The sequence below is a fragment of the Nothobranchius furzeri genome, chromosome 18, assembly GCF_043380555.1.
Source record: "Nothobranchius furzeri strain GRZ-AD chromosome 18, NfurGRZ-RIMD1, whole genome shotgun sequence".
In the NCBI taxonomy this organism is placed as follows: Eukaryota; Metazoa; Chordata; class Actinopteri; order Cyprinodontiformes; family Nothobranchiidae; genus Nothobranchius; species Nothobranchius furzeri.
The window spans coordinates 31,417,950-31,441,806 of NC_091758.1; the positions used below are offsets into that span (position 1 = coordinate 31,417,950).

The following is a 23,857-nucleotide window of genomic DNA, read 5'->3' on the forward strand; positions in this document are numbered from 1 at the left end:
GAATGCTGCCGTCCAGCCTGTCACCCCCACCGCCTGCCACTTTGTAACTCCCACCGATACACCGGAGCACCAGCGACCGACCTCTCGGCTGTTCTCAGCCCGTCTCACGCTTCTTGATGACAGTCACGTTGACAACATTCACCTCCCACTTTCCCAGACAATGATGCCTCCAAGGACGGCTCAGACAAACCAATTCTCTCAAAGCTGCTAAAGCGTTGCAAAATGTACATTGTACACGTAGAAATCACATTCTTGATGATGACATAACTCATGCAAATCAATTTAGCTCGTACTTTAAGGTTTAATATTTTTAATCACATGTTTTTGTGTCCTTGATAAAAAAAATATTTTAACAACACACTGCCAAAGAAGTGATTATGCTTACAGGCCGAATCAATTGTTAATAAAAAAAATAACCGAAATAATTTAGTGAATATTATCTTTTAGTTTATCTGCTTTTGTGTTACGTCAGCTGAATAATTTCATTCACGCCTGTAACATTTCCCACAGCACTTGAAAGCAACACCCGGCTCGCGCAGACGTCAGGTCATCTACGTCATTAATATTGTTATGGCGGCCCACAAAGGATCAGGACAACGCTGTGGTAATCTGCGTGGATTAAAGTGAGAAAAGGCTCTAAACTAACCGTCAAACATCCTTTAGAATTAAAGAAATCTCAGTAGCTCAAATGAATGTTGTAAATCTTGTACGTGATCTCATTCTAAAGCTGGAGATTGATCTGTTTACACCTGTAATGTTGCTAGGCAACGATTGAAACTGACACAGGATGGGGAAAAATCGTCTTATATATATATATATAACTGAGTTCCTGCTAACTTCTGAGTTGAGTTAAAGTGTCACGTAGTTACAGGTCATACGTGAAGGAAGCATGTGAGCTGCTAAGGAAGCTCAGAGCTGACGAGTGCTGTCTGGATAACTTTGTGGAAGATGCTTCAAAGGATCTGCAGGTGAGTAGACAAAGCTTACGGGTCATTTGATGGTGAATCTTTAATAAAACATGTCATATGTGTTACAGAATAAAGATGCTCCAGAGAGGAAATTCATCCTTGATGTTGTTTCTGGGTGTGTTCAGTATAAAAAGCTGCTGGATGCTGTGGTCAATATGTTTTATGGCCTGAATAAGAAGTGGGTGTCTAAAGGTGATCACAGCCAGTTTGTTGGTAAGAAACAATTTCAGCTTTTATATTCCTGATGCTTATTTATAGTGAGATTAATACTCAATCACCTCTGGCTCTCCTCAGTCATCTGCTACCTCACCATGTTTGCTCTTGATGATCTTGGAGTTCAAAATTTCAGCAACATAATTAAATCTCTGGGCATCAACAAGATGCACTTTGTAAGTTTGTGAACGCATCAGTAGGAATAAATGGCAATCAAAGGCTCTCTTACTCCATATAACAATGTTTCTTTTGTTAGTTCGTGAATTTTTTCTTCTCACACCTCACCCCATGGATACAAGAGGAGTGGAACGGCATCTATGATGTTGATTTTGTGGAAAAGGAATGGATCGTTCCTCTTCTCAGGTAAAAAAAAAGCAGTCATTAATTGAGCATATTTGTAGAAAATTGTTTAAAAAGTTAAATAAATTGCGTGTGTGTGTGTGTGTGTCTCTGCAGAGGTGTGAACTTGAGTCAGACTCGAGTCATTATTTTAATGACTTTTGACTTGACTTGATAAAATCTATAAAGACTTATGACTTGTCTCGGACTTGAATGCCAATGACTTGCGACTTGAATCGACTTGCATCATATTTTAGCACAAACGTGGCCCGACATGGACAAAAATCATAAATCATTCTTCGATTTTGCACTGCTGAATGCAGCAGCACTTTGTTTATAATCATTTCAGTTACACTTTCTGTGTCACGTTGTGGGTTGGAGGAGTTGGACCCAATGTGCAGATACTCAGAACGGCACGAAGCAGCAGAGGATGTAAAAGAAAACATTCTTTATTAAGAATGATTTAGCCAAAAAACCTAGAACCTAAGAGGGCACAAAGCCAGAAACCTAGAGACCTGAGAGAGGGGGAGGGGAGGGGAGGGGAGGGGAGGGGAGGGGAGGGGAGGGGAGGGGAGGGGAGGGGAGGGAACAAACATCACTGACAAGGACAATGCAGACAGGGTTTTATACACAGGTGCAGGAATGACTGGGAGATGAGCTGCAGGTGCGTGGGGAGAGAGAAACCTGGTGAAATCAATTTACTAATCAGGGAGAAGAATCTAAGCTGAGGAGGGGAAATAAAACATGACCTATGAATAATAACCAAACCTAAAGACTAGAAGAACAAGACAAATAACTAATAATCTAAGGAGGAAAGGAGAACTAATAAACCGGTGGGGACCAAGGAAGGAACCTAGAAGAAAACCTGAACCTATGAAACTACAGGGAAAAATTAGCTAGATAATATAAATACAAAGAAAACTAAAGAATAAGTGAACCTGGGAAACCTGGTGGGAGCTGGAGACAAGCAGGGGCACAGGAAACTTAGGTACACATGAGGGGGATCCTAGAGGGACACCTGGAGGGGTAGGAGACTTAAAGGGGAACAGAAACCTAAGGGGAGATCCTGGAGAGGGCTGGGGAACACAAGGAGGCACATAAGGGGAACCTAGAGGGGGGGCTGGAGAACACGAGGGGGACCCAGGACGCAGACCATGACATTCTGCTTGTTTGAGCAAATAAATGAAGCTTTAAGAAACTTTAATTCTGGAATTTATTTATTATCATTGTCATTAAATTGAAGTTGGACAGATGACTTGATTATGACCTGAAAATTCAAAGTTAAGGATTTGGACTTCCACATCATTGACTTTAGACTCGACTTGGACTTGGTTGTCTTTGACTTGGACTTGACTCGAGACTTGACTGGAAAGACTTGTGACTCACTTGTGACTTGCAAAGCAGTGACTTGGTCACATCTCTGTGTCCTTTAGATGGCGCCCTGAGATCAGTTCCCTTATGGATCAGCTGTTTGAGGAAAGTCAGGTCCAAAAAGCTCATGTTAAAACCACCCAGCCTCAGGAGTTCAACCTCACCAATCCGAAAGCTCGACCTGTGCCAGAGATGATTCCTCATGAAGAAAAACGCAAAGCAGTCAGGCTCCATTCTAGTTACTCTTGTTTCTCTAATACACTTTATCCCACTTTCATTTAATATAAGTCCAATGATGTTTTCCTTTTTGGTTTCATAGGTACCAAAAGGCTTTAACAGCGCTAACAAAGCTGAGGTAGGACCTCAGCTTTTGCTTTAATTTTCTGAGAAAGGTTTTTGACATTTTAAGAGAAAACGTTGTCTAAAGATGCTGAAAGACATACAAATTAAGATAAGATCAAGTAAGCAGAGTCAGCTGCTGCAGAGACAGAATATAACCACCAGAAATGAAATGAAACCAGAAATTGAGGAAAAGCTTCAGTTATTTAGGTTGAACTCCATGTTCTGATTTCCAAATCAGTTTATTGTCCAATCAAACCTTTTTATGGTCAAATAAAGTTTAGATGTGCAAGTCTGCACACATTAAGATTTTTCCTCCTGGCCTTTCTACTGCAAAAAATAATTTCACTCATTAAAGTCCACGGTCTGTGATGAAGACAAAAACTAATCTGTTTATCACGTGCTCCTCTTTAAATTGTTTTTTTTTTTTCACAATTTTGGGAAAAGTAAATCAAATGATCCTTAATCTTTTTATTGTGTTTGGTCTAGCTGCTGACTTATTTTAACTTAGTGAATAAAAAAAACTTTAAATCCAAGCTTAAGCAGAAATTTTATTCATGTGATCTTCTGCAAATCTGCATGTTTTAGTTTTTTTTTTTTACTCTTGCAGGCTAAAATCTCTTCTGTCAAGTTAAATAATGCAGCCATTTTAAGACAGGAAGTGCTTTACCATCGCCTGGTGGAAGAAGAGCAGCAGAGGTACTGTAACGGAATGAAATGACTGTTTTCCACCAAAAGTCATTTCCCCCTCTCCTCTGACACAGAACTAGTCTGCATGAGATATGGCCTCAAGGTCTCATGCATTTGATTATAAACTGCTTCTTTCCAGTTCAACAGAAGAATGAAAAAAGGACTCTCTCCTTTTAATAAATCAAAGAACTCTATTTTTAATCAAGCTAATCAAACAAAGTGTTAGTCAATAATAAGATGTGACCAGTCTGTGAAATCTAAATATTAATTACTTTATTATAATCCTATAGAATATAATCAGTAATACGACTTTAAATGTTTCCACTAGGACTGATCTCACGTAGAGTTAAGAGACGACACATTGCTTTACTGATCCAATCAGAATCTGCCGGATCTGACGGAGGCGTGGTTTTGGTGGTGTTTGGTAAATCTGTCATCTTTTCATTCGACCATAAACCAAAACATCCGAAGTATAAAACTATGCCCACGTCATCTCTAACGCCAGTTCAAAGCTTTCTAGAGAAGTTGTCGGAGTGGCCAATCCGTAACTTTCCTCTTCAGCCAAAAGAACCAACGACAAGCTGGATAAAACCTGTTGCTGTTCCAACTGCTGCTTACACCATACATTTAGTGTTAAAGTTAGTCTAGTTTTAAGTTGTTTAGTAATAAATCTTTAAACCTTTAAACCTGACTCTTCTGTTGTCTCTGAGTTAATACGAGGTTGTTACCTAATCCCTGCAATAAAAAGTTCCAATCTTCTGGTTAAACAGTGCCCACAGATCCATAAGGTTGATTTCATATTTCCTATGGAATCCTATGTCTTATGGCTTATTAATTAATTAATTTAACTCATTACAGTACCGTACAGCATCTCTAACTTCTACTTCCAGACCTATTTCAGGGCGTTCATAGCTAAACGTTGTTGTGTCACAACACAGAATAGAGCAGCTGGTGCAAGGAGCGCGAGACTCTTCCAGCTTCCTGCAGTGGCAGCAGGAGATGCGTGAAAAGGACCTTCAGGAAAAGTTACCAAGGATGAAACAAAAACATCTGGAGACACGCATCAGTGAAGAGAACGTAGCTCTGGTTCGTAAGCAAGTGGCAGAAAACAACCAGAAGGCTGCACAGTTGAAGAAGGAGGAGGTGGGTAAAAATCACTGTGATGAATAGATTTACGTAGGATTACACCGCGCTTATACCACAAGGAGAATTAATTACACACCAACTTCTGTTTCTTTAAGAAGGATTCGCAAACTTGCATGAAAAGAAGAGTTTTATGGTTGATTTTCTAGACCTTTCAGCTGATGCAGAAATATGCAGAGAAACGGATGCAGGAGGAAAAAGAGCTGAGAGACTTGGTGCAGCAGGTTGCAAAGGGCCACAAGAATCCAAAAGCAGCTAAAGAGAAATTACAGAAATTAAAGCAAAACATAGGTATGCCTCGTTATTTCACAGTTAACAGGAAGTAGGATTTACACAGATTTTCATTTAGTTATGACCCACTTTGTTTCACTTTTTCAGTTAAAGAGGTGTCTGAGCACAATCAAGAGCTCCTCCGACAAGCACTCGAAGAAGAACAGGTTCGGCTGTGTGAAAATGTCAAAAAAATCAGTGAGATCCACGCTGTGGAATCCCTGCAGCGCGATAAAACCAGCCGCTTTGATGACACAGAGGTAAGTGGTGGAAAAGGGAGGACTTCTCACCCATTTCTGTCTTGGATAACTCATCCCTCCATTGTGTCAGACTGCAGGCCATCAGATGGGGGAGATGTCGCTGGCTGAGCTGAAGCAGCGCCTGGCCTTTCTGAAGCAGTCCCAGCAACAGGAGCTGGAGGAGAGACACTCCCAAATCCTGCAGGAGAACAAGAAAAAGAAGCAGGACATGCAGGAAAAGTTAGAAACCATCAGCCTCCACAACAGAACCCTGGCACAAGCAGCAGCCAACAGGTCAGCTGACTCCAAATGATGCATCAATAATACTAAATTATGACTTTACATGTTTTTAATGGTGATGTCGTGCAGGAAAGAGGAGAAGAGGGCCAAGCAGGAATTCCTAAAGCAGCTGGTGGATCAGGATGAAACCGTTTTAGCTCTGAAGAAGAAGCTGGAGGAGCAAAAGCAGCAGCGCAGACAGCTGAAGTTACTGGAGAAGTCCAAAACCAAACCCCAGACAGGGACTCCAGCAGCAGCACAAACAGAAACACACGGCCGGGTTAGTTTTAACACAAATTAGGGCTATTTTTGTTCAAATACTTTCTTTAATTGTCTGTTCTTTTGACGTTTTTCTCCAGCAAACTTCAAACAGGAAGAACTGGGAGGAAATTAACCAGCAAATGTAGCTCTACCTTCAGGAATTTTAGGATTTCTAAAACCGATCAGCTGAAAAGCAAACACTGCACTCACTGATGACATTTTGAATAATTTTCTTTGTATTGTTCTTGAAGTGGACACGTTGGATTGAGAATGAGTCAATCTAGTTTATTCAAAGAATAAACAAATATGATTGTTAGTCCTGGTTTGAGGCTTTTGTTCTTTTCATTTCCTCAAAATAAAAGAAAAGGTGAAACAGGAAGTTGTTTTATTTCATGACACCAGAGGAATTGTTCCCCCTCAACAAAAACATCTTTTAACCGAATAACACGCAGCATCACACAGAGCGGTTGGAAATAATACAAACATGAAAGCGTAAAAAGGGTTTATAATTAATAAATATGTAACAAACACGTGAATAATTAGTCTCTGCTTTCCCCCACAAGCTTTGCAAATGTCTTACATTTCTGTGTTGACATCTGTGGATTAGATTAGTTGCACGAGGTTGATGATAAAGGCATAATCTTCCATACCTGCAGCAGTGGTGACCCTGCTGGTCGCTGAGTGTAACAGCAGGAGCTCTGGTCTGAATCCAGCCCTTTTCACTTCAGCTTTTTTAGCCTCCAAAGTAAAATCACATGATTTTTGTGTCATATGACACCGATGTGAAGACCGATTCTCCTGCAAGCTGCTGTGCAGAAACACTTGGCCACTTGTCAGGGATGAGATGCTGTAGACGATCACTGCCGGGTGGAAGAGATCACTGATCTGGAGGATGGACCGCTGGGGACTTTTTCCTGCCACTGCTGCCGTTTGTTTTATCGGTGAGTTTTGTCCCTTAAAGAGACATTTTGAGACTCATAAACATTTGATTAGGTAAAGCATCCTAAAGTCACTCTTCCATCTTGATTAGACAAACTAATAATCAGTGTTTGTTGCTGAAAATATTAATTAAAGATGTTTTTCTGTATTTAAACAGACTTTTTGTGGGCAGATTTCAGCAGGAGAAGATGCAAAACCAAATTTAAACACACACAACATCTAATTCTTCGATTTATATGCCATCTGAATGTGCAATAGTTTGTGATTTTGATTAAATCTGCTAGTTTTGCTATGATATATGCATTAATTGCTATTAGATTTAGTTTTTTATTCTACTTTCAGCCATTTTTTGCACCTCTGACATTTTGGAAGAGAAACGTTTCCAGCCCAACAGAGCAGAGACATCACATGACCCCCTCCCTCTCTCTAAATAATTCAATTTTGCGAGGATGGTGGCTTCTATTTGAGAAAGCACTTGAGCACATGGCTTATGTGATTAACTCCACAATATGGGCTCTGTTTTGTGTTTATACGTGTTGCCTGCTATTTGTTTTTGCAGTATGATGCTGAAGCAGTGCAGGATGACTCAATCATGCTTTTATTTTGCACTATGATGCAGTTTTTCCTATAAATAATGGGATTTAATTAAAAATTCACTCACAAGGGATCTGAGACAGCATCTTTGCTTTTTTGTGTGTGTGTGTCCATTGCTGCATTAATGATTTAAGATTAGACCAAAAAGAAACTCCAAAGTTCAGATGTTGTTTTGCAACAGAGCAGAGATCGGTCCAAAACTGTCTTTGTGCTTTTGTTGTGTGTGTGTTTGTTTCAAAACTCAAAGGTTTGTGAGTGTTTGGGGATTATTTTGGACAGTTGTTTGTGTGAAGATGACCTGAGTGTTTCCTCTTGCAGGCATGGTGCTGAGTCAGACCACTCCCACTCCTGCTGTGATGAACACCACCCTCCTTCAGAGCACCACCGGTCTGACTCCAACACCCGTGATTCTCAGCAGCACAACCCTAGGCTGCAACGAGTTTAACGTTTCCACTTGTGAGTCCTGTGCACCAGGCTCACAATACGACAACAGTGAGTCAGTCAGTGTATTTAAACCCTAAATCCTCACATTTTATTAGTAACTTCTAAGATTGTTTGAATCAGAAATGAGTATTTAACACAGTAGTTATTAAAAACTGTTCTCTATCCCTCACCAGACACGCTGCTGTGCACGTGCTGTTCTGATCCCGGGCTCTGTATATTTCCTGGAGCTTGTCTGCCTTGCAAAAAAGGCTTTTATCAGTCACTCTCAGGACAGCAGGAGTGCCTGCCCTGCAGTCGGGGCTTCTACACCAAGTAAAGACACAGATTGTGTCAACAGGTTTAAATGTTGACTTTTAGCGCTGCTAGATTCTTGATTGTCCTTTTTTTGTGTTTGCAGTTTTACCGGAAGTCCGTTATGTCATCCCTGCCCTGCTGGATCCTTCAACAACAACACAGGTGGAGAAAGTTGCACCAGTTGTTCACCAGGTGTGTAACACCATTACATTTGAGCAAAGCCACAGTTTTAAATGTAATTTGAACAGTTTGATGCCTGTTGAACTTTTTTTTCTGTTTGCTGTTCTCAGGTTTCTTTGCAGCAAAGCAGAGCTCTACTTCCTGTTTGCCATGTGCACTGGGAAATTTCTGCAAGTGAGCTTTTCAGATTTCTAACAGATTCTGCTTGTTTTATTATTTGTTGTTTTCCTGAAACTTGGATCTTGAAAAAACAGACTTATTTTTGTCTGTGTAGGGTGTGTGTGTGTTTGGAAAAATAACTTATCTAACCACCAAAATTGAGCATCACATGATTCATCTCATGTTTGCCACCGCAAATAAACACACACGGCAACACACACTAAAAAAGCCACACACAGCCAGCTGCACAGCTGGGGCTTTGAGCAACTGAAGGCATTTAAATTGTAAAAGCTCTCTGTGTTTTGTGTGACTAGTTGTGAGACTGGTTTGGTAATGTAGGACAGAAATCTATTAAAACATTATTTGAGGTAACGTTGCTTCAACTTTCAGAAACATGCTTTCCACACTAGTTTGAATAAACCATATATTCTATACATTAGGTTTATTTAAATAAAATAATTTTAAGAAAGTAAGACAGAAATGCAACAGCCTAATCTAAAAACATTTCCTTAACTTTTAAACTATCATCTGATTATATGTTAATTTTTTTTAGTTATTTTAATTCTAAAGCCCAGACCTGACATCAGTAACATCAATCTTCATTTTTTCTATTTTATCGCTGCAGTAATAATAATTAAAATTTAATGACTATTAACACGTTTTTATTTCCATCAGCTCCTCTAGTTGCACACAGTGCCAGCTCTGCCCTGCAGGAGCAGAAGCTCTGCAGACTGCAGCTAAAGCCTGCACACCATGTCGACCAGGTACTTCACTTGATGCCTGCGTTCATTTTTGTAAATATTTCAAGGGTGCAGAGGATTTCAATTACACTTGATGTAAACAGGCATGCACAAAACTCCCCGTCAGACATTGTGCCAGATCTGCAACAGCGGCTTCTACCAGATTCTCTGGGGCCAAGAAAGCTGTGACATCTGTCCAGAAAACCACTACTGCCCTGTGAGTGCTGCACACCCTCCACGCGCTAATATAAATGCATTCACTGGGGTTATGTTGTAGTGATGGAGAACTTTTGTCTCTCAGAGCCCTGATGTGAACCCCATCCTGTGTCCGAATGATGCTTTCTGCCCCAAGGGGAGCACAGCTCCAGGCTACTGCATGGAGACGTTCTTCCGCAAAGCAGGGGAGAGCTGTGAACTGGCACCTGTTACTATTGCTCTGCTAGTTATCGGAGGAGGAGGTGAGAACTGAAAGATTAAAAAAGGAAATTATGTCTAAATTTGGGTTCATGCTTGTATAACACTAAATAGTTTTTTAACCTTCAAGCTAGAGATTTAACATTGATCTCATTTAATGTTGGGTTAGAAACTTGACCAGTTTCATGACCCCACCACCACAACACCACAGCCATCTACTGGCCAGAAACTGCACTTAACAGTTTTGTGGAGGGGGGTAGGTGTTCTAGGGGGTGCTCTTATACATGCATTATGGCTGTTAGCATTACTCTCTTACTTTTACCTCCAGGCTCTGCCATGATGCCAACAGTAAAGCAAACTTCTTCTTTTTCTTCTCCTTGTGCTTTTTATTGACTATCAGTAACCTGAAAAAGCTAACTGCGCAGAAAATAGCCGTAACACATGTATTAGAGCACCCCCTATAATGCCTACCCCCTCCACAAAACTGTTAAGTGCAGTATCTGGCCAGTAGAGGGCTGCAGAGTGGTGTCGAATATAAAACTGGTCAAATTTCTAACCTCACAATCACTAAAGTCAATGTTAAAGCTCTAGCCTTAAAGTTTAAACAACTGTTTTGTGTTACTTTAAGGTAATCTGGCAGGAAACAGTGGGAGTTGGTGTTTTAGACATCAGCTGCTGCAAGACAACATAATGAAATGATAATAAGAATCATGCCCACACAATAATTCATCCTTTGTCAAAGGTCCTTTTTCAGTCACATCCTGCCCCGCTTTCCTGTTTCTTATCTCCAGTTGCTTTACTCTTCATCATTTTATTGATTCTTCGTCGACGGAGAGAGGCAGATGGAGAGCTGACGGTTGCCCGAGCCCCTCTGCTACACAAGGAGCGACCCCAGGGTCGATACTACGGGCTTCCCTGTGACACGGAGCCTGTTTACGCTGGCTGGTGAAACACTAAAACACAACAGATCTGAGAAAAGCTTCACATTCCACCTACGTTTTAACGAGGTGCATTTGGACAAAGCTATTGCCAGAATTTAATTATTATGTTAGGGATAAACAAGCAGTTTATTGGATATTTAGAGAATAAAGGCCATGGAATTTTGTCCCCACGTGAAAAGCACTTTTTATTGTGTAATTTCCTTTGTATATTATTAAAAAATATATTCAATTACATTAATTTTATTTTGTATTCAAGTGTGTATCGGTTGTTCTGTGACAGAAGTGTAAACAGAGGCTTGTGTTTTTACTATTTCATCATTGAAAGCTGCGGTTTTCTGAGCTGTTCAACTGTTTTTTAAATGTAAAATTTGTGTGTTTTACAAGAAAATAAAGGAAAAAGTTTGGGTTTCTAACTTTTCTATTGAGATTAAAGATTCTGTGTTACTTATTAAACTTAAAAAAACATTCAAATGTGTTTTTACTAACATATATGCACTTTACTTTTAGAGTTTGACACTTTTTATGACATGATATTGTCATAAAAATATGATATTTTATGACATTTAGGATTAAGATTAGAAATTAGATTAAGAAATAGTTTTCATTAAAAGCCTCCAGATCTGATATTTTATTATTTAAAGAAAAAAAATTATGTCAAAAATAACACGAATTATTCATATGTGTTTTAGTGGTATTTCTTTATTTGTAAAAGTAAACTTTTTGCTGAAGTATTTTTTAAAGAAAAATATAAAGATGTTAAAAACAAGAAGATTTGTTTTTCATCCCCAGCGATGGTGATTTTCTACTATTTAAACCGTCATGTCCAACAGGAGGCTGTGACAAATAGCATAGCTCAAGATCAGATAGACATGTTTGCAGGGTGTACCAACAAAAAGAAAGACAGATTTTTCTTGTGCTCTGTGACCTTTGTGCACAAAAAATTACACACTGGAATGCAAGACAATTTTCTGGTGGATGATACAAGCTTCTTCAGATCTTGAGATCTTAACCCTTTGATGCATGAATAATGAAATCTTCAACCACGATTTTTTAAACAATTTTTTTCATTCATATTTAGGTGTGAATGAAACAAATTTCAACAAATATCTTTTGTAAAATTTTGTTAATTTACAAATAGTTTATTACATGTCCAACTCAGGGGACAGTGTGCGTTCTGAACATGAAATGTGTTGGCTTGACTTGCTGAAGCACAAATGGAGGGGCTCACATGCAATAAAGTCTTCAACAGCTGTGCTTAATAGCAAAAATAAATAAATAACAATTTTGAGTACCTGTCCACTGTAGTGACCATTATGCACCAAAGGGTTAATCTTTAAAATGTGCCTTTTTAAATTAAATAATTAATAAGTTATCACAAGTCAAACTCTGTAAACGATATCCCTGCTGTTTTAACTATAGTTTTTAGTTTTAGTTTTTTTTTAGTTTTAGTTTTAGTTTTATTTGTCATATGCAAGTTAGCACAGGGTCAACATTGCAATGAAATGTGTTTGACGAGCAGCGGTCTCTCAGCAGCATAATACAATAGAAAAAGAAGAAGGTATAATACAGTAAAAGCAAAATATTATAGAGTCATCCTAAAAATAAAAGCTTACTAAATAGATAAGTAAGTATAGATGACTAAATATAAATATATCTAAAAAAAGTGAGTAGTAACATTAAAATGAAGTAACCAGTGCAGATTAAATTTTACTTGTGGAGCTGCAGGGTAACATCTGTATCCTGTGTTGTGTGTGTTTAAGTGTGTGTTTAAGTGTAATGGTTGAGGTGTCGTATGGCTTGGTCGTAGAAACTGTTTTTAAGTCTCGTAGTCCGAGCAGGCAGACTCCTGTAACGCCTGCCAGATGGTAACGAGGAGAACAGCTGATGCACTGGGTGGCTGTGGTCCTTGATGATGGCGCTGTGAGCTTTCCGGAGGCATCGCTGGAGATAAAAGTCCTGAATGGCAGGAAGCCTTGTGCCAGTGATGTGCTCTGCTGCTTTCACCACCCTCTGTAGTGATTTACGGCTGCTGGCAGAGCAGCTTCCATACCAAACTGTGATGTTATAAAACACAATGTTGAATATCAACTACCTTCTCTATAATATCTCTTTATAATCAGCAATTCATTGCTTCCTTTTATATTTTGTATTTTATAGATTTTACCCTAAAACTTAGTTAGATGCTCCGTTTCATTTATTTGATGATTTCACTGAGAAAACCGACCTACAGTTTCTGCATTTATCCGCTAGGTGGTGCTAATAAACAGTGTACTGCTGGAAGCAAATCAACTTTTGGTCCAAACAGGACTCCGTACTTCCTCACACAGAAAATCATGGCGGCTGCTCTGGCAAGAAGGTTATCGGGTGTGTAAACAGAATGTTATCGACGTTCACGCGTTTGTGTAAAAGCTGAAAGTACATTAAATTTTCCTAGATACTGACAAAACCTAAGTAATAATAAACATGCTAATCTAGGAGCATAAGCTAAGTCGCAACGCTAAGCTAAATGACGTTTTTCTGTTGCTAATGGCTCGTGTCCTTGTGTCCGACAGGACTGCTGAGGCCGCTGTCTTTATGCGCCAGGACTTCGTACATCTCTAACCCTTTCAGCCTCACCCAGGCTCCGTCTACCTTTAGTACAGCTTCAGGCGCTATCAGCGCTCCTCTTCGGGCTTCCTTGTGCCAGACACCCCGGTGCAACATCCTGCAGCGGTAACGACCACAAGTTTTAAAGTGTATTTGGACACATGGTGGGATATATGATAAATATAGTATGATACACACTCTTAAATGTTGTCAGGTACTGAAAACAAGTAGTTTTTATTCCTAATAATGATTTAGTCTGACTAGTTTAAAGTTTAAATTAATCCAAGCTAATTAAGTTTTGGCCCTCGAGGGCCACCACCTGCATGTTTTCTCTGTTTTCTTGCACCGACAGACCAGGCTCGAGTTTCTGTAGAAATTCAGGACATGCTGAAAAGGCTAATTGATTGTATCAGGGTTGTGGTTAAGAACGCTGAAGGACCAGGATTGAAAAGCGCCAAAGCCTTTTAAAAATACTAATGATTAATATCACCTGTAGTTGTCTCAAATATTTATGATTCAATTAGAGATGCTTAAATAACATTTGCTTTTCTGTGGTGTTGCAGTGTGTCAGCACTTGTTCCCAGCCTGTCTCTGCAGCCATGCAGAAGTCTGACATACTGGAGTTTAAAAAAAGGAAAGAGGAAGACTGTCAAATCAGTGACCGACAGATTCATGAGGCTGCACTGTGGTCTTTGGATCAGACGCAAGGTGTGCATTTATTTTTACCGGTTTATAGTTTCATTTAATACATTTAGACAAAAAAAAAACTTCCCTAAACAGGTTTTTATTATTTTCGTTTTTGTGAACAGGCTGGATACAAGAAAAAGCTCTGGAAGAAGATGCCTGCCAGACGAAAGCGCTTGAGAGAAATAGTATTTTGTAACAAAACACAGAGTAAACTCCTGGATAAAATGACAACTTCCTTTTGGAAAAGGAGAAACTGGTACCTTAATGATCCGTACCTCAGGTACCACGATCGGGTTAATCTGAAGGTGTAATTTACTCGTTCTTTTCAACGTTTGACGGAATATTGTGTAAAAATGGAATAAAACATTCTGTCAAAACATGTTTTTGATTTCCATTTCTTAATTTTTTATTTTACACAGTGCAGTAAAAAGAGTTATGTATCTTGAATTTGACATGTTTCTGCTAGCGACTTTAGCCATCATCAGAGCTTGCTGGTGTTGGTGGTGTCACTTCAGTTTGTCTGTTATTCTATTTGTGATTTATGTTTTCTTTTTTGTTTTGTGGAAAAAGACAAAGCATCAAGAAAAAGATTTTATTATATTTATTAACTTAAGTTGATTTAACAGAAATATTAAACTTTTTTGGAGTCATACATGATGCCATCATTCACTGCATTTTTGTTTTATTCAGTTGAAACGAAAGTAATTTGATTTTCTGGCCAGCCAGAATCTTCGTAAGGTCGTAAATTTGCACAATATACCTCAAGAGATGTTACAGCCATGGAATAAATCACTCCTAATGCTCCGGTTAACCAAAGCAAACTAAGAAAATAATTTGAAGAGGCCAACAGCTTCACACAAAATCAAAGAAACCACATTTTCATACAAAGTAAGATCATGCGTTGAGGTTTTTCTTCCTACACACAAATACAAGTTTATGTCTTATGCAACATTTTTTTCTGTTTGCATAAATTTTAGATGAAAACCACCTTAAACACTAACACTGATGCCACTAAGTTTTAAACACAAGAAAATCTCCCACAATTTGTCCATTGAAAACCCTTAATGTGCATATTAAGTGTATTTATAACTTCAGACCCAATGACGTGTAAACAACAGCTGTACCTGAGAAGCTTTTGTTTTTAACTTCTAATCGCTGTAAGATAAAGATGGGATGATGTCGTCACCCTCCACCACGATGAGAGTTGGTGTAAAATGAGGGTTTGGGGCTGAAGTAATCGCAGAAGGAACATCAAATGCATCACGAGGTGAAAGCCAACGTAACCAGTCTCACAAGTTCTTACAAGGTAGCAGAAGCAAGTGAAGGTACAACTAGTCGCTCAGTTAACAGCAGAACATCACACAGTGATTTCAACGACCATGTTTATATACAACAGATATTTACTCTTAGTAACCAGATTACTGAACTCAAATCTTAATTATTCATGAAAATGACAGGACATGATTAAAATGATGGTCAAAGACATTCTGATCCCTTTTTTGTGATTTTTAGTGAAACAGGTGTTTTGATGAAATCTGTTTACTACAGAAAACCCTTAAACTGTGAAGGTGATTATGCATGTTTTATTTGGCCATATTTGAGCAGTTGGTTTTTATAGTGCAAGTTATTTTTTGTGTGAAACACTCTGAGCACATTTTCTGTCTGATAGCCTTTCTTCAAGTCTCAAAAAGAAGTCCATTACAGAATGGTGTGGTAGATGTCTAATAGTTTAATTAAATGTATCTTATTTTGAAATTAAGCCTTTGGGAGGGAGAAGGAAATATAAAAACAAAAACTCTGCTCACTGATGAGAGTAAAATAGTCTGTGATCCTCAGCTTGAATCAGATAATAATAAAAGTGCATTATGTTTACTAAACTGACATAATATCTGATCGCCTTCCCAGAACAGATGTTTAAAGCAAATAAAGCATGAAGATAAGGAACACAAACTGCACATAAAGACATATTAAAAACATAAAAGTCACAAATGCAAAGTGTCAATGAAAAGCTCACTGTTATTTTTTTACATCATGAGCCTTTTGTAATATTCTGTCTGTTGAGGGGTCATTTTAGGTCACTTTGGTAAAACCGTGTTCCAAAACAAGGCTGCTTCAGTCGTGTCGCTTTTGGCCATTCAGCATTTTTTTACATGTTGCAGCAAAGGCAGCTGGAGGAGATCTGAGGAGAGTTTCACATGGCTTCATTGTGAGAGGAAAGAGCACTCCTGGATCTTGTGAGAGGCCTTAAGACTCTATGAGGAGGCTGGAAAATAGTGAAAACAAGGATGGAGTTGGGTCAGTTATGGTCTATAAAGGGTTAAAGCAACTTTAATAACATTTAAAGCATTATATCGTATTTTATTAGTGGCATCAAGCAAAGTCAAAGCTGATTTTAAATGAAATTTCTCAAAAAAAAACATTTCAAATGTAGTTCTAACAAGCAAAGCCAATCTTCTTGTTCAGAAAACAAATCTTTCCAGTTTTAAAAAACAATTACTGCTTTGAAAAACAGATAAATTCTAATATTTTGCACTTTGTACCAGTGTAAGGTAAAAATAATTTTATTTTCAAACTAACAGATAGCGTCACCATAAAAACATAAAATTAGTTAATAACAATAACGAAAAGTAAATTTCATAATTGACAGATGATGGTTAGATTATCCTATTTGTTATTTATTTTAAACTTTTAAGTGTTTATTTTCACTTTCTGATATGTAGAAAGGAACTTTTTAAAATGGAATATTATTTTTGAACAAACATTTTTGGAACATCGGTAACACTTTACATCAAGGGTCTCTTTATTAACGTTACTTATTACATTATTAAGCATTAATAAACTAATAATGTATTAGCACTTGCTTAACCATATTATGTAATGCATTACTAAGCAGATGGCTGGCCCTTTGTCCTAACCTTAAGGACACCTAATAGTTAACAATGATAGTAACATTAATAAGGGACCACATTGTTTATTAACACTTCATAATTCATTAGGTAATGTTAGTAAAGGCACCCTTTGTTTATTAATGCTTATTAATGCACCAAGCAATGTTAATAAATGCACTCTTTGTTTATTAATGCTTAATAATGCTCCAAGCAATGTTAATAAAGGCACCCTTTGTTTATTAATGCTTAATAATGCATTAAGTAATGTTAATAAAGGCACCCTTTGTTTATTAATGCTTAATAATGCACTAATGTTAATAAAGACACCCTTTGTTTATTAATGCTTAATAATGCACTAGGCAATTTAATAAAGGCACCTTTGTTTATTAATGCTTAATAATGCACTAAGTAATGTTAATAAAGGCACTCTTTGGTTATTAATGCTTAATTATGCACTAAGTAATGTGCTGTTGAAACATCTTTTATGACAATGAAAAATTAAATATCTAAATGGGAATAAAAACCATTATATTATTTTAAGCCTTTTTGTCATTCTGGAAGGAATCCACTTATTTTAATCAACACAAAATTGATATACAAATTACAAAGTAACCCAACTGGTTGTACCATGACCTGCAAAAGCAATCAGAAATGAAAGTGTAACAAATAAATATTGCTGCTTTCCAGAAATCATTTTCACAAACACTAAGAATGTTATTGTGAGCAGTCAAACACACTTCCAGACAGTTTATTGTGATTATTTTTGTCTCATGCTGTTTCTAAACACTATTCATTTAAATCACACATTTATTTGAAATCAACTCAAGTTAATCTGAAGTTCGTGCATCTGAGCTTCCAGCCTTGACACCAGGCCACCGAACCGAGATGAGTCATTCAGCCACGCTGCGGTAGTGGTGATCAGTGATTAAATCACCACTCACTGGTGTTAGAGCCAGGCAGCAGCTGAGCAGCCACGTTCACAAGGCAGAATACCTCAGGAGCTTTCCTCTTACTCAGCCTGAGCTGTGGAGAGCTGGACGCTGCCTGCACCTCCTTCACTGACGCCTCCTCAGACTCCTCCGGGGCTGTGGGTGGGGAGGGTGTGGGGGCTGGACTGGACTGGGGTAATGTAGTAGTGGGTGTGGACCCGGAGGCTGATGGAGTTTGAGACAGAAACTCTGCTGGGTGCAGTTGTTCCAGCCCCAACATCTCAAACTCTGTCATGTCAAAATCTGCACCATGGACAATAGGTCGGTGGAGGAATGAAGAACACACAAACACTTAACCCAGCTTGCAGGATTGTGTCGTTTCTGGACTTATTTTTATGCTCATGGAGATTTAAAGGTTCATTGTTATCCTGCAAAATGGACAATGATGAAGAAAACAAAGCTGATTTCTGCAGCACAAACATTACGACATTACATTGTTTCTATTGAATGTCCAATCAATAGTCAGTCTATAATGGCCTGTATTCGATATAGCGCCTTCTACCCCCTAAGGCGCTTTGCAACACGATCAGTCATTCACACTCGGGTGGGGATGAGCTACGATGTAGCCACAGCTGCCCTAGGGCGCACTGACAGAGACGAGGCTGCCGAGCACTGGCACCACTGGTCCCTCCGACCACCACCAGCAGGCAAGGAGGGTTAAGTGTCTTGCCCAAGGACACAACGACAGCAACAGACTGAGCGGGGCTCGAACCTGCAACCTTCCAATTACGGGGCGAGTACTGAACTGTGCCACCGTCACCCACAATGCAGTAAGAAAAGAAAAGATGACTGGAGTGGTTTAGTTTTCAGTATGAACAATTTTTTTATTCAAACCCTCCTAGCTCCATTCTTATGAACTTTAATCAACTTTGTAGTTTATTTTAAATCATTTAACATTGTTTCATGATGACCCTGCACTTGTATAGCGCCTTTCAGAGTCAGAGGACTCTAAAGCGCTTTACACCACAGTGTATCATTCACCCATTCACACACTGATCATCAGAGAAGTCCATTGTTGATTACATTTAGTGTGAGATGTCCTCTGACTGAAAGTCCTACACAGCCTAAATAACACTTCTAATTTTATCTCTCATCTGAATAAAGCCATCGAGTCCTTGTGATGTTGAACTGGAAACAAATCCCTCTGGCTGTAGGTGAATTTCATCATAAGATGGTGATTCTGACAACCCTGCAGGCCTGGTCTGATCCAAACAGGAAGGTAAAACAGAAAAGAACTGATTCAAAACAACATCCAGAGGCTTAAAGACGCCTGAGCAGGAAGACACAAAATTACATGACGTTCCATAAGTCATCACAGGACTGTCGGTAAGTTAAAGCAGCAATTCAGAGTTTTCCCCCTTTCAGGAATTACGTAGGATTTTTAAGAAATTTGTAAATGTGAGTCTTACCCTGTACTGTGATATAATGTAGGCAACACGTTTATTTTTATTTTATCTAGCCCCCCCATCCTGTGGAGCCCCTGCAATTTGAAGTGAGCGCCGCTCAGCATTAGACGTGTTAGACATCTGCTTACGAACAGATGTCAATCACAGAGCGTGCATGTGTGTTTGAGGCTAGAGGGGCATGTTCATGAATGAGAGGCGTTGCTTCATCTGTAAACATGGAAGTAAGGAGAGGGGCTTAAGGTGTCTGTCTCTAGATGGTGTCCTTTGAGGAAAAATTCAGAATGCGTGCTTTCAGTTTTTATCAAAAGGTAACTCCTCACCCTTGTAGCTCTCTGACTTGCTGCGAATGATGGGTCTGCTCCGGTGCTGAGCTGCTGCAGGCTGATCCGTGCCAGGTCCGGTGTTAACCGGGTCAGACTGGAAGGACGACAGGTCCTGCATGCTGAAACTCCTCAGTCGGTCTGACAGAACCCCTTGGCCCTAAAGTCAGAGACATGCAGCTTTTTATGTGGGTGAAAACATGAGAGCCAGGCGTTGAATAAACACACAAGCTTCATCCTTTCCAACTGCGCCGGCAGGTCGGAGCATAACAAAAGAGCGGAGTCTGCGTTACCTTTGTTGCAGCCATGACTGCCGCCGTGGCTGCAACGTTCAGTCCTTTCCTCCCAAAATGCACCAGCGTGTCGTAGCTTTTGTCTTTCGCCTGGCAGATGTACTCATCGATGTCCTGCAAGAACACACTCACGTATCTGACCTCATTATGGTTGTGTAGATTATTCCTGCTGTTGTGTTTCTTATTAAACTTGTTCCACTCTTGTCTGTTTCCTGACTTGCACGGGGTTTAAAGAGAAGGCAGGGAAACGGAACAGCAGCGTTTCCTCTGACTTGTTCAGCAAATACATTATTAACAGCTGAAGCGGGGAAAAGAAAATGAGCACAAAGACGTATCTGTCTGCTTCGCAGGACACTGCAAAGCTCTGACTCTATCAGTCACAAAGCTGAGAGCCTTGACCGAATATGCTCTCTTACTGAAAACCTTTACTTTGGATGCACCGGAAAAAACAAAGGAAAGGGATTTCACCTTTTCTTTTGAGGAAAGCGTAGGATGAACAAATTTCCTGTAGAGCACGCTGGAGCCCTTGGTGTACGGGGACAGGAGCCACACCACAAAGGCTATCTTCAGTTCATAGTAGAAAGGAAGCCTGCAACGACAAAAACACATCGTGGCAGCTAAATCTGTTTCCCCGAAAAGAGATGAAACGTAGCTCAATAACAACCATAAAGTCACTTACCAACAGACGAACATGTCTGTAAATACCTCCACTGTAGTGAATAGAGCAAATATTATCCAATACATCATCCATTTCACCTGTGAGATAAAAACAGGCATAGCATCAGAAAACACCAGAGAAAGTAAAAGTTGTATTAATTTTAAAAGTGTACTCACGTATTCTTTCACATCTTTTGTCTTCACAGCTTTATAAGATGAATATGCAGGATACAGTGTACCGAAAACAAGTCTGAAAGACAGAAAATGTTCCCGTCAGCTCCAATTTTACAGTCTACATATGTAGGAATGGTGTTTAAAATCAAGATTAGAAAAGCTTTGTGGAGAAAAAGTCGAGCACACTAGACAGCTGACATTTCAACCAAATATCTAAGACCAGATATTTGCTGTTAAACTAGTAAATCTGTTGTTTTCTAATGAAACGTTGCTACAATGCTGTGGAACAAATGTTAAAAACGTTCCAATCAGCAAATACATTTGAGTATCTGACAAAGATGACTTGGTTAAATAAAAAAAAAATTCTATTTTTCAACTGATAATTTCAGTTATGAAGAACCAACCCGGCTGTATATATAAATAAGTAGCCCCCCCCCCCCCCCCCCCCAAAATCATGAAGTAATCGTTATTATTCACATTGTTTAGGAAGCTTCAGTTTCACTAACCACACCCACCAGTACCACTGAGGAATGAGCTGTTTAGAAAGTGAGTGAGTGTGTGTGAGTGAGTGAGTGAGTGAGTGAGTGAGTGAGTGAGTGAGGGAGGGAGTGAGTGAGTGAGTGAGTGAGTGAGTGAGTGAGTGAGTGAGTGAGGGAGTGAGTGAGTGAGTGAGTGAGTGAGGGAGTGAGTGAGTGAGTGAGTGAGTGAGTGAGTGAGTGAGTGAGTGAGTGAGTGAGGGAGTGAGTGAGTGAGTGAGGGAGTGAGTGAGTGAGTGAGTGAGGGAGTGAGTGAGTGAGTGAGTGAGTGAGTGAGGGAGTGAGTGAGTGAGTGACCACACCCAGACCTGATTACAGCCAGATGTGTAGAATTAAATCATTTCAATAGAAGAGACGACATAAAGAGGGCTAAAAGATCTCTAGAAGCAACATGTCGTGCTCTGTTCTACGAGAACAAAATAACCCAAACCAACATCTAAAGCTCTGATGGCCTCGTTTGGTTCATGCCAGAGTTCATGATTTGTCAATAGTAACAAGACGAAGGACAAGTGTGCCATTCACGTGGAAACCTCTGCTGATCAAAAACAACAAAAGACTCAGCTCAGATGGACAAAAACTTAAAAAATAAACATCTTGAAGATTCCCAAGAACACAGGTGGAGCGTTTTGGTCGGTGAGTGTCCCATTGCATCTGCCACTGCATTTCAGAAACAGAACATCAGCAGTCAAGCACGGTGGCGGTAGTGTGATGGCTTCTGTGCTGCTTCAGGACCTGGATGGCCTTCTGTAATTGATGGACATAACTTCTGCTCTCTATCAGACAAACTTGAAGGATAATGTTTGAACTTTGACCTATAGACCTATATGGAAAATCATCTAATGTGGCTGAACTGAAACATTTCTGCAAAGACTAGCAGGACAGAATTCCTCCACTGTGATGTGAGAAATGCTTAATTGCAGTCTTTGCAAGCAAGAATGTTACGAGTTATTACGTTGGGGACCTGTTATGATATCTGAATGAAAGACTGATTGATGTTCTGTTTTGTTTATGAATAAACTGGTTTTGTTTTGTTAAAATGCTTCATTAACTGAGACCTAACAGTTAGCTGGACTGACCCCCTCACAGGCTAAGCTGACAGAAGATCTTGCACTTGTTCTCCCTTTCTTTAAGTTTCTATTTATTTGCTGCAGACACCTGCTGGTGCCAAGATAAAGACAGGGCCCTGACTCAACCGGGCAACAGCTGTGACAGCAAACCGATCGAATTACTGACCCACATCACGCTGCAACGCCGGCCTGACCAGTTAACTAAAGAGTTTAGGAGGGCAAGGACACTCAAAATATGATCTGTGTATGGGTGAGGAAGCACAGCCTTGCTGCTGTTGGCAGGAGCTGCATGCATGGGATCTAAAATGACCTGCATGCATGCAGAGGAAGTCCAGCGTGTAACAGGATCTTAATCTAAATTCATGACCTCACTATTTTAAGGTTTGAAACCTGCTGCATGGTGTTGCTTTACTGAAATGCAGATAAAAATGTGTTTTCTTCGGTGTTGGGGTGTGCACACTTTTATAACTCTTGCATTGTAACCCGAGAAGGCTGACCCATCCCTTTCGCTTTCTTGCCAATATGGGACATGAACACAACACATTGCTTTACTCAGGAGCCTCTCCTCGCCGCTCAAGTCATATTTAGGGCATAAAAGACGTCTCTCACATAGATCTGAGTCATTCTGACCACAAACTACTCAGCCAGTCACGTCTGGTCTTTGTCTCTAATGAAGACAAAAACATCTATGAGATAAACACAAAGTGAGCGCTGCTTTTATTTAGAGCCTCCTAGGTCTGCGGGCCTGGTTCGGCTCTCCTGCTGAAATAATAAAGAACAGGCGGTTCAGTCAAAAATTAATAGACCGTCACCTGACCTCCGCACACGCTGACGTCTGATTCTGATTAAATTGGCTTAGATGAAATTGCGGGGGCTTGGAATAAAGCGCGCCCCTTCTGCGCCGCCAGTCAGCGATAGCAGGACGCGCGCTTGGACTAGGCTGTAACGGAGGGTTGTTAAATAAAACGGAATAAAGATGACTTACACCACAAGCCTAGAGATGATCCAGGAGACCATTGCGCTGGAGAGGCGACAGGACGCGCTGTCTGCGGGGAGGAGTTTCCTCCAGATGACAGGCGCGTCCACAGGCGGCGGCGTCCGGACGCACACAGGCTGCAACGTGATGCACAAACACTCCGCGTCCGTCTTATCCATAGATGGCAGTGTTGCGTTACGCAGACGGCACTGAGCTGTCATGGAAGAAAGGTGGTAGTCGTCTGCAGCTCAAGGAGCATTATTATTACAAGAAACTCCTCTGATATCTGATCTGAGAGCCAGACGATCCTCTCAAATAAATAAATACATTTTCATGTCACTGTTCATTAAAAATCTTTCAGAATAATTGCATTCTAACAGGTTGAGAGAATTCACTTGTGAGCTCTGTCTGTTTGCACAAAAAGCTATTTATGCCGGATAAATTACTTAAAAAAAATGATT

At 39.8% G+C, this 23,857-nt stretch overlaps 4 protein-coding genes across 6 annotated transcripts; 3 read left to right on the forward strand and 1 right to left on the reverse strand.

Moving 5' to 3' along the window:
* The first annotated feature begins 492 nt into the window (after nucleotides 1-492).
* On the forward strand, nucleotides 493-6,491 carry cfap99 (cilia and flagella associated protein 99). 2 transcript variants are annotated; one of them, XM_015970068.3, is made up of 14 exons: nucleotides 493-623; nucleotides 866-968; nucleotides 1,037-1,181; nucleotides 1,263-1,357; nucleotides 1,438-1,544; nucleotides 2,954-3,113; nucleotides 3,211-3,246; nucleotides 3,841-3,929; nucleotides 4,859-5,063; nucleotides 5,213-5,354; nucleotides 5,442-5,593; nucleotides 5,664-5,866; nucleotides 5,942-6,131; nucleotides 6,211-6,491. In XM_015970068.3, exons 1-14 carry the CDS (start codon nucleotides 571-573, stop codon nucleotides 6,256-6,258), a joined length of 1,728 nt encoding a protein of 575 aa, XP_015825554.3. In that variant the 5' UTR covers nucleotides 493-570; the 3' UTR covers nucleotides 6,259-6,491. The 2 variants fall into 2 exon arrangements, with proteins under 2 accessions (XP_015825554.3, XP_015825555.3); XM_015970069.3 differs by having other exon boundaries at nucleotides 532-623; nucleotides 872-968.
* A 412-nt stretch (nucleotides 6,492-6,903) lies between these two features.
* si:dkey-21a6.5 (signal peptide, CUB and EGF-like domain-containing protein 1) lies at nucleotides 6,904-11,242 on the forward strand. Its single transcript, XM_015970070.3, has 9 exons — nucleotides 6,904-7,053; nucleotides 7,964-8,137; nucleotides 8,263-8,401; nucleotides 8,487-8,575; nucleotides 8,674-8,737; nucleotides 9,398-9,486; nucleotides 9,567-9,679; nucleotides 9,764-9,920; nucleotides 10,668-11,242. Exons 1-9 carry the CDS (start codon nucleotides 7,005-7,007, stop codon nucleotides 10,823-10,825), a joined length of 1,032 nt encoding a protein of 343 aa, XP_015825556.3. The 5' UTR covers nucleotides 6,904-7,004; the 3' UTR covers nucleotides 10,826-11,242.
* A 1,846-nt stretch (nucleotides 11,243-13,088) lies between these two features.
* Nucleotides 13,089-14,471, forward strand: mrpl35 (mitochondrial ribosomal protein L35). Its single transcript, XM_015970076.3, has 4 exons — nucleotides 13,089-13,181; nucleotides 13,370-13,529; nucleotides 13,967-14,111; nucleotides 14,213-14,471. Exons 1-4 carry the CDS (start codon nucleotides 13,151-13,153, stop codon nucleotides 14,399-14,401), a joined length of 525 nt encoding a protein of 174 aa, XP_015825562.1. The 5' UTR covers nucleotides 13,089-13,150; the 3' UTR covers nucleotides 14,402-14,471.
* A 1,187-nt stretch (nucleotides 14,472-15,658) lies between these two features.
* Nucleotides 15,659-23,563, reverse strand: reep1 (receptor accessory protein 1). 2 transcript variants are annotated; one of them, XM_015970071.3, is made up of 8 exons: nucleotides 23,406-23,563; nucleotides 20,821-20,893; nucleotides 20,666-20,742; nucleotides 20,455-20,575; nucleotides 19,987-20,100; nucleotides 19,694-19,853; nucleotides 17,972-18,210; nucleotides 15,659-16,353 (listed from the first exon to the last, which is right to left on the reverse strand). In XM_015970071.3, exons 1-8 carry the CDS (start codon nucleotides 23,435-23,437, stop codon nucleotides 16,282-16,284), a joined length of 888 nt encoding a protein of 295 aa, XP_015825557.3. In that variant the 5' UTR covers nucleotides 23,438-23,563; the 3' UTR covers nucleotides 15,659-16,281. The 2 variants fall into 2 exon arrangements, with proteins under 2 accessions (XP_015825557.3, XP_070402856.1); XM_070546755.1 differs by having other exon boundaries at nucleotides 16,133-16,353; nucleotides 17,992-18,210.
* Between the last annotated feature and the right edge of the window lie 294 nt (nucleotides 23,564-23,857).

Bases quoted from the DNA above. Each gene is read 5' to 3' on its own strand.
- mrpl35 (XM_015970076.3), top strand. From the start codon at position 13,151: ATGGCGGCTGCTCTGGCAAGAAGGTTATCGG. The intron at 13,182-13,369 runs GTGTGTAAACAG...TGTGTCCGACAG, and splicing joins TCTGGCAAGAAGGTTATCGG to GACTGCTGAGGCCGCTGTCT. The intron at 14,112-14,212 runs GTGTGCATTTAT...TTTTGTGAACAG, and splicing joins GTCTTTGGATCAGACGCAAG to GCTGGATACAAGAAAAAGCT.
- cfap99 (XM_015970068.3), top strand. From the start codon at position 571: ATGGCGGCCCACAAAGGATCAGGACAACGCTGTGGTAATCTGCGTGGA. The intron at 5,064-5,212 runs GTGGGTAAAAAT...TTGATTTTCTAG, and splicing joins CACAGTTGAAGAAGGAGGAG to ACCTTTCAGCTGATGCAGAA. The intron at 5,355-5,441 runs GTATGCCTCGTT...TCACTTTTTCAG, and splicing joins GAAATTAAAGCAAAACATAG to TTAAAGAGGTGTCTGAGCAC.
- reep1 (XM_015970071.3), bottom strand. From the start codon at position 23,437: ATGGTCTCCTGGATCATCTCTAGGCTTGTGGT. The intron at 19,854-19,986 runs GTAACGCAGACT...CTCTGACTTTAG, and splicing joins CAGTCATGGCTGCAACAAAG to GGCCAAGGGGTTCTGTCAGA. The intron at 16,354-17,971 runs GTATTCTGCCTT...ACTATTTTCCAG, and splicing joins GTAAGAGGAAAGCTCCTGAG to CCTCCTCATAGAGTCTTAAG.
- si:dkey-21a6.5 (XM_015970070.3), top strand. From the start codon at position 7,005: ATGGACCGCTGGGGACTTTTTCCTGCCACTGCTGCCGTTTGTTTTATC. The intron at 7,054-7,963 runs GTGAGTTTTGTC...TTCCTCTTGCAG, and splicing joins TGCTGCCGTTTGTTTTATCG to GCATGGTGCTGAGTCAGACC. The intron at 9,487-9,566 runs GTACTTCACTTG...TGATGTAAACAG, and splicing joins CTGCACACCATGTCGACCAG to GCATGCACAAAACTCCCCGT.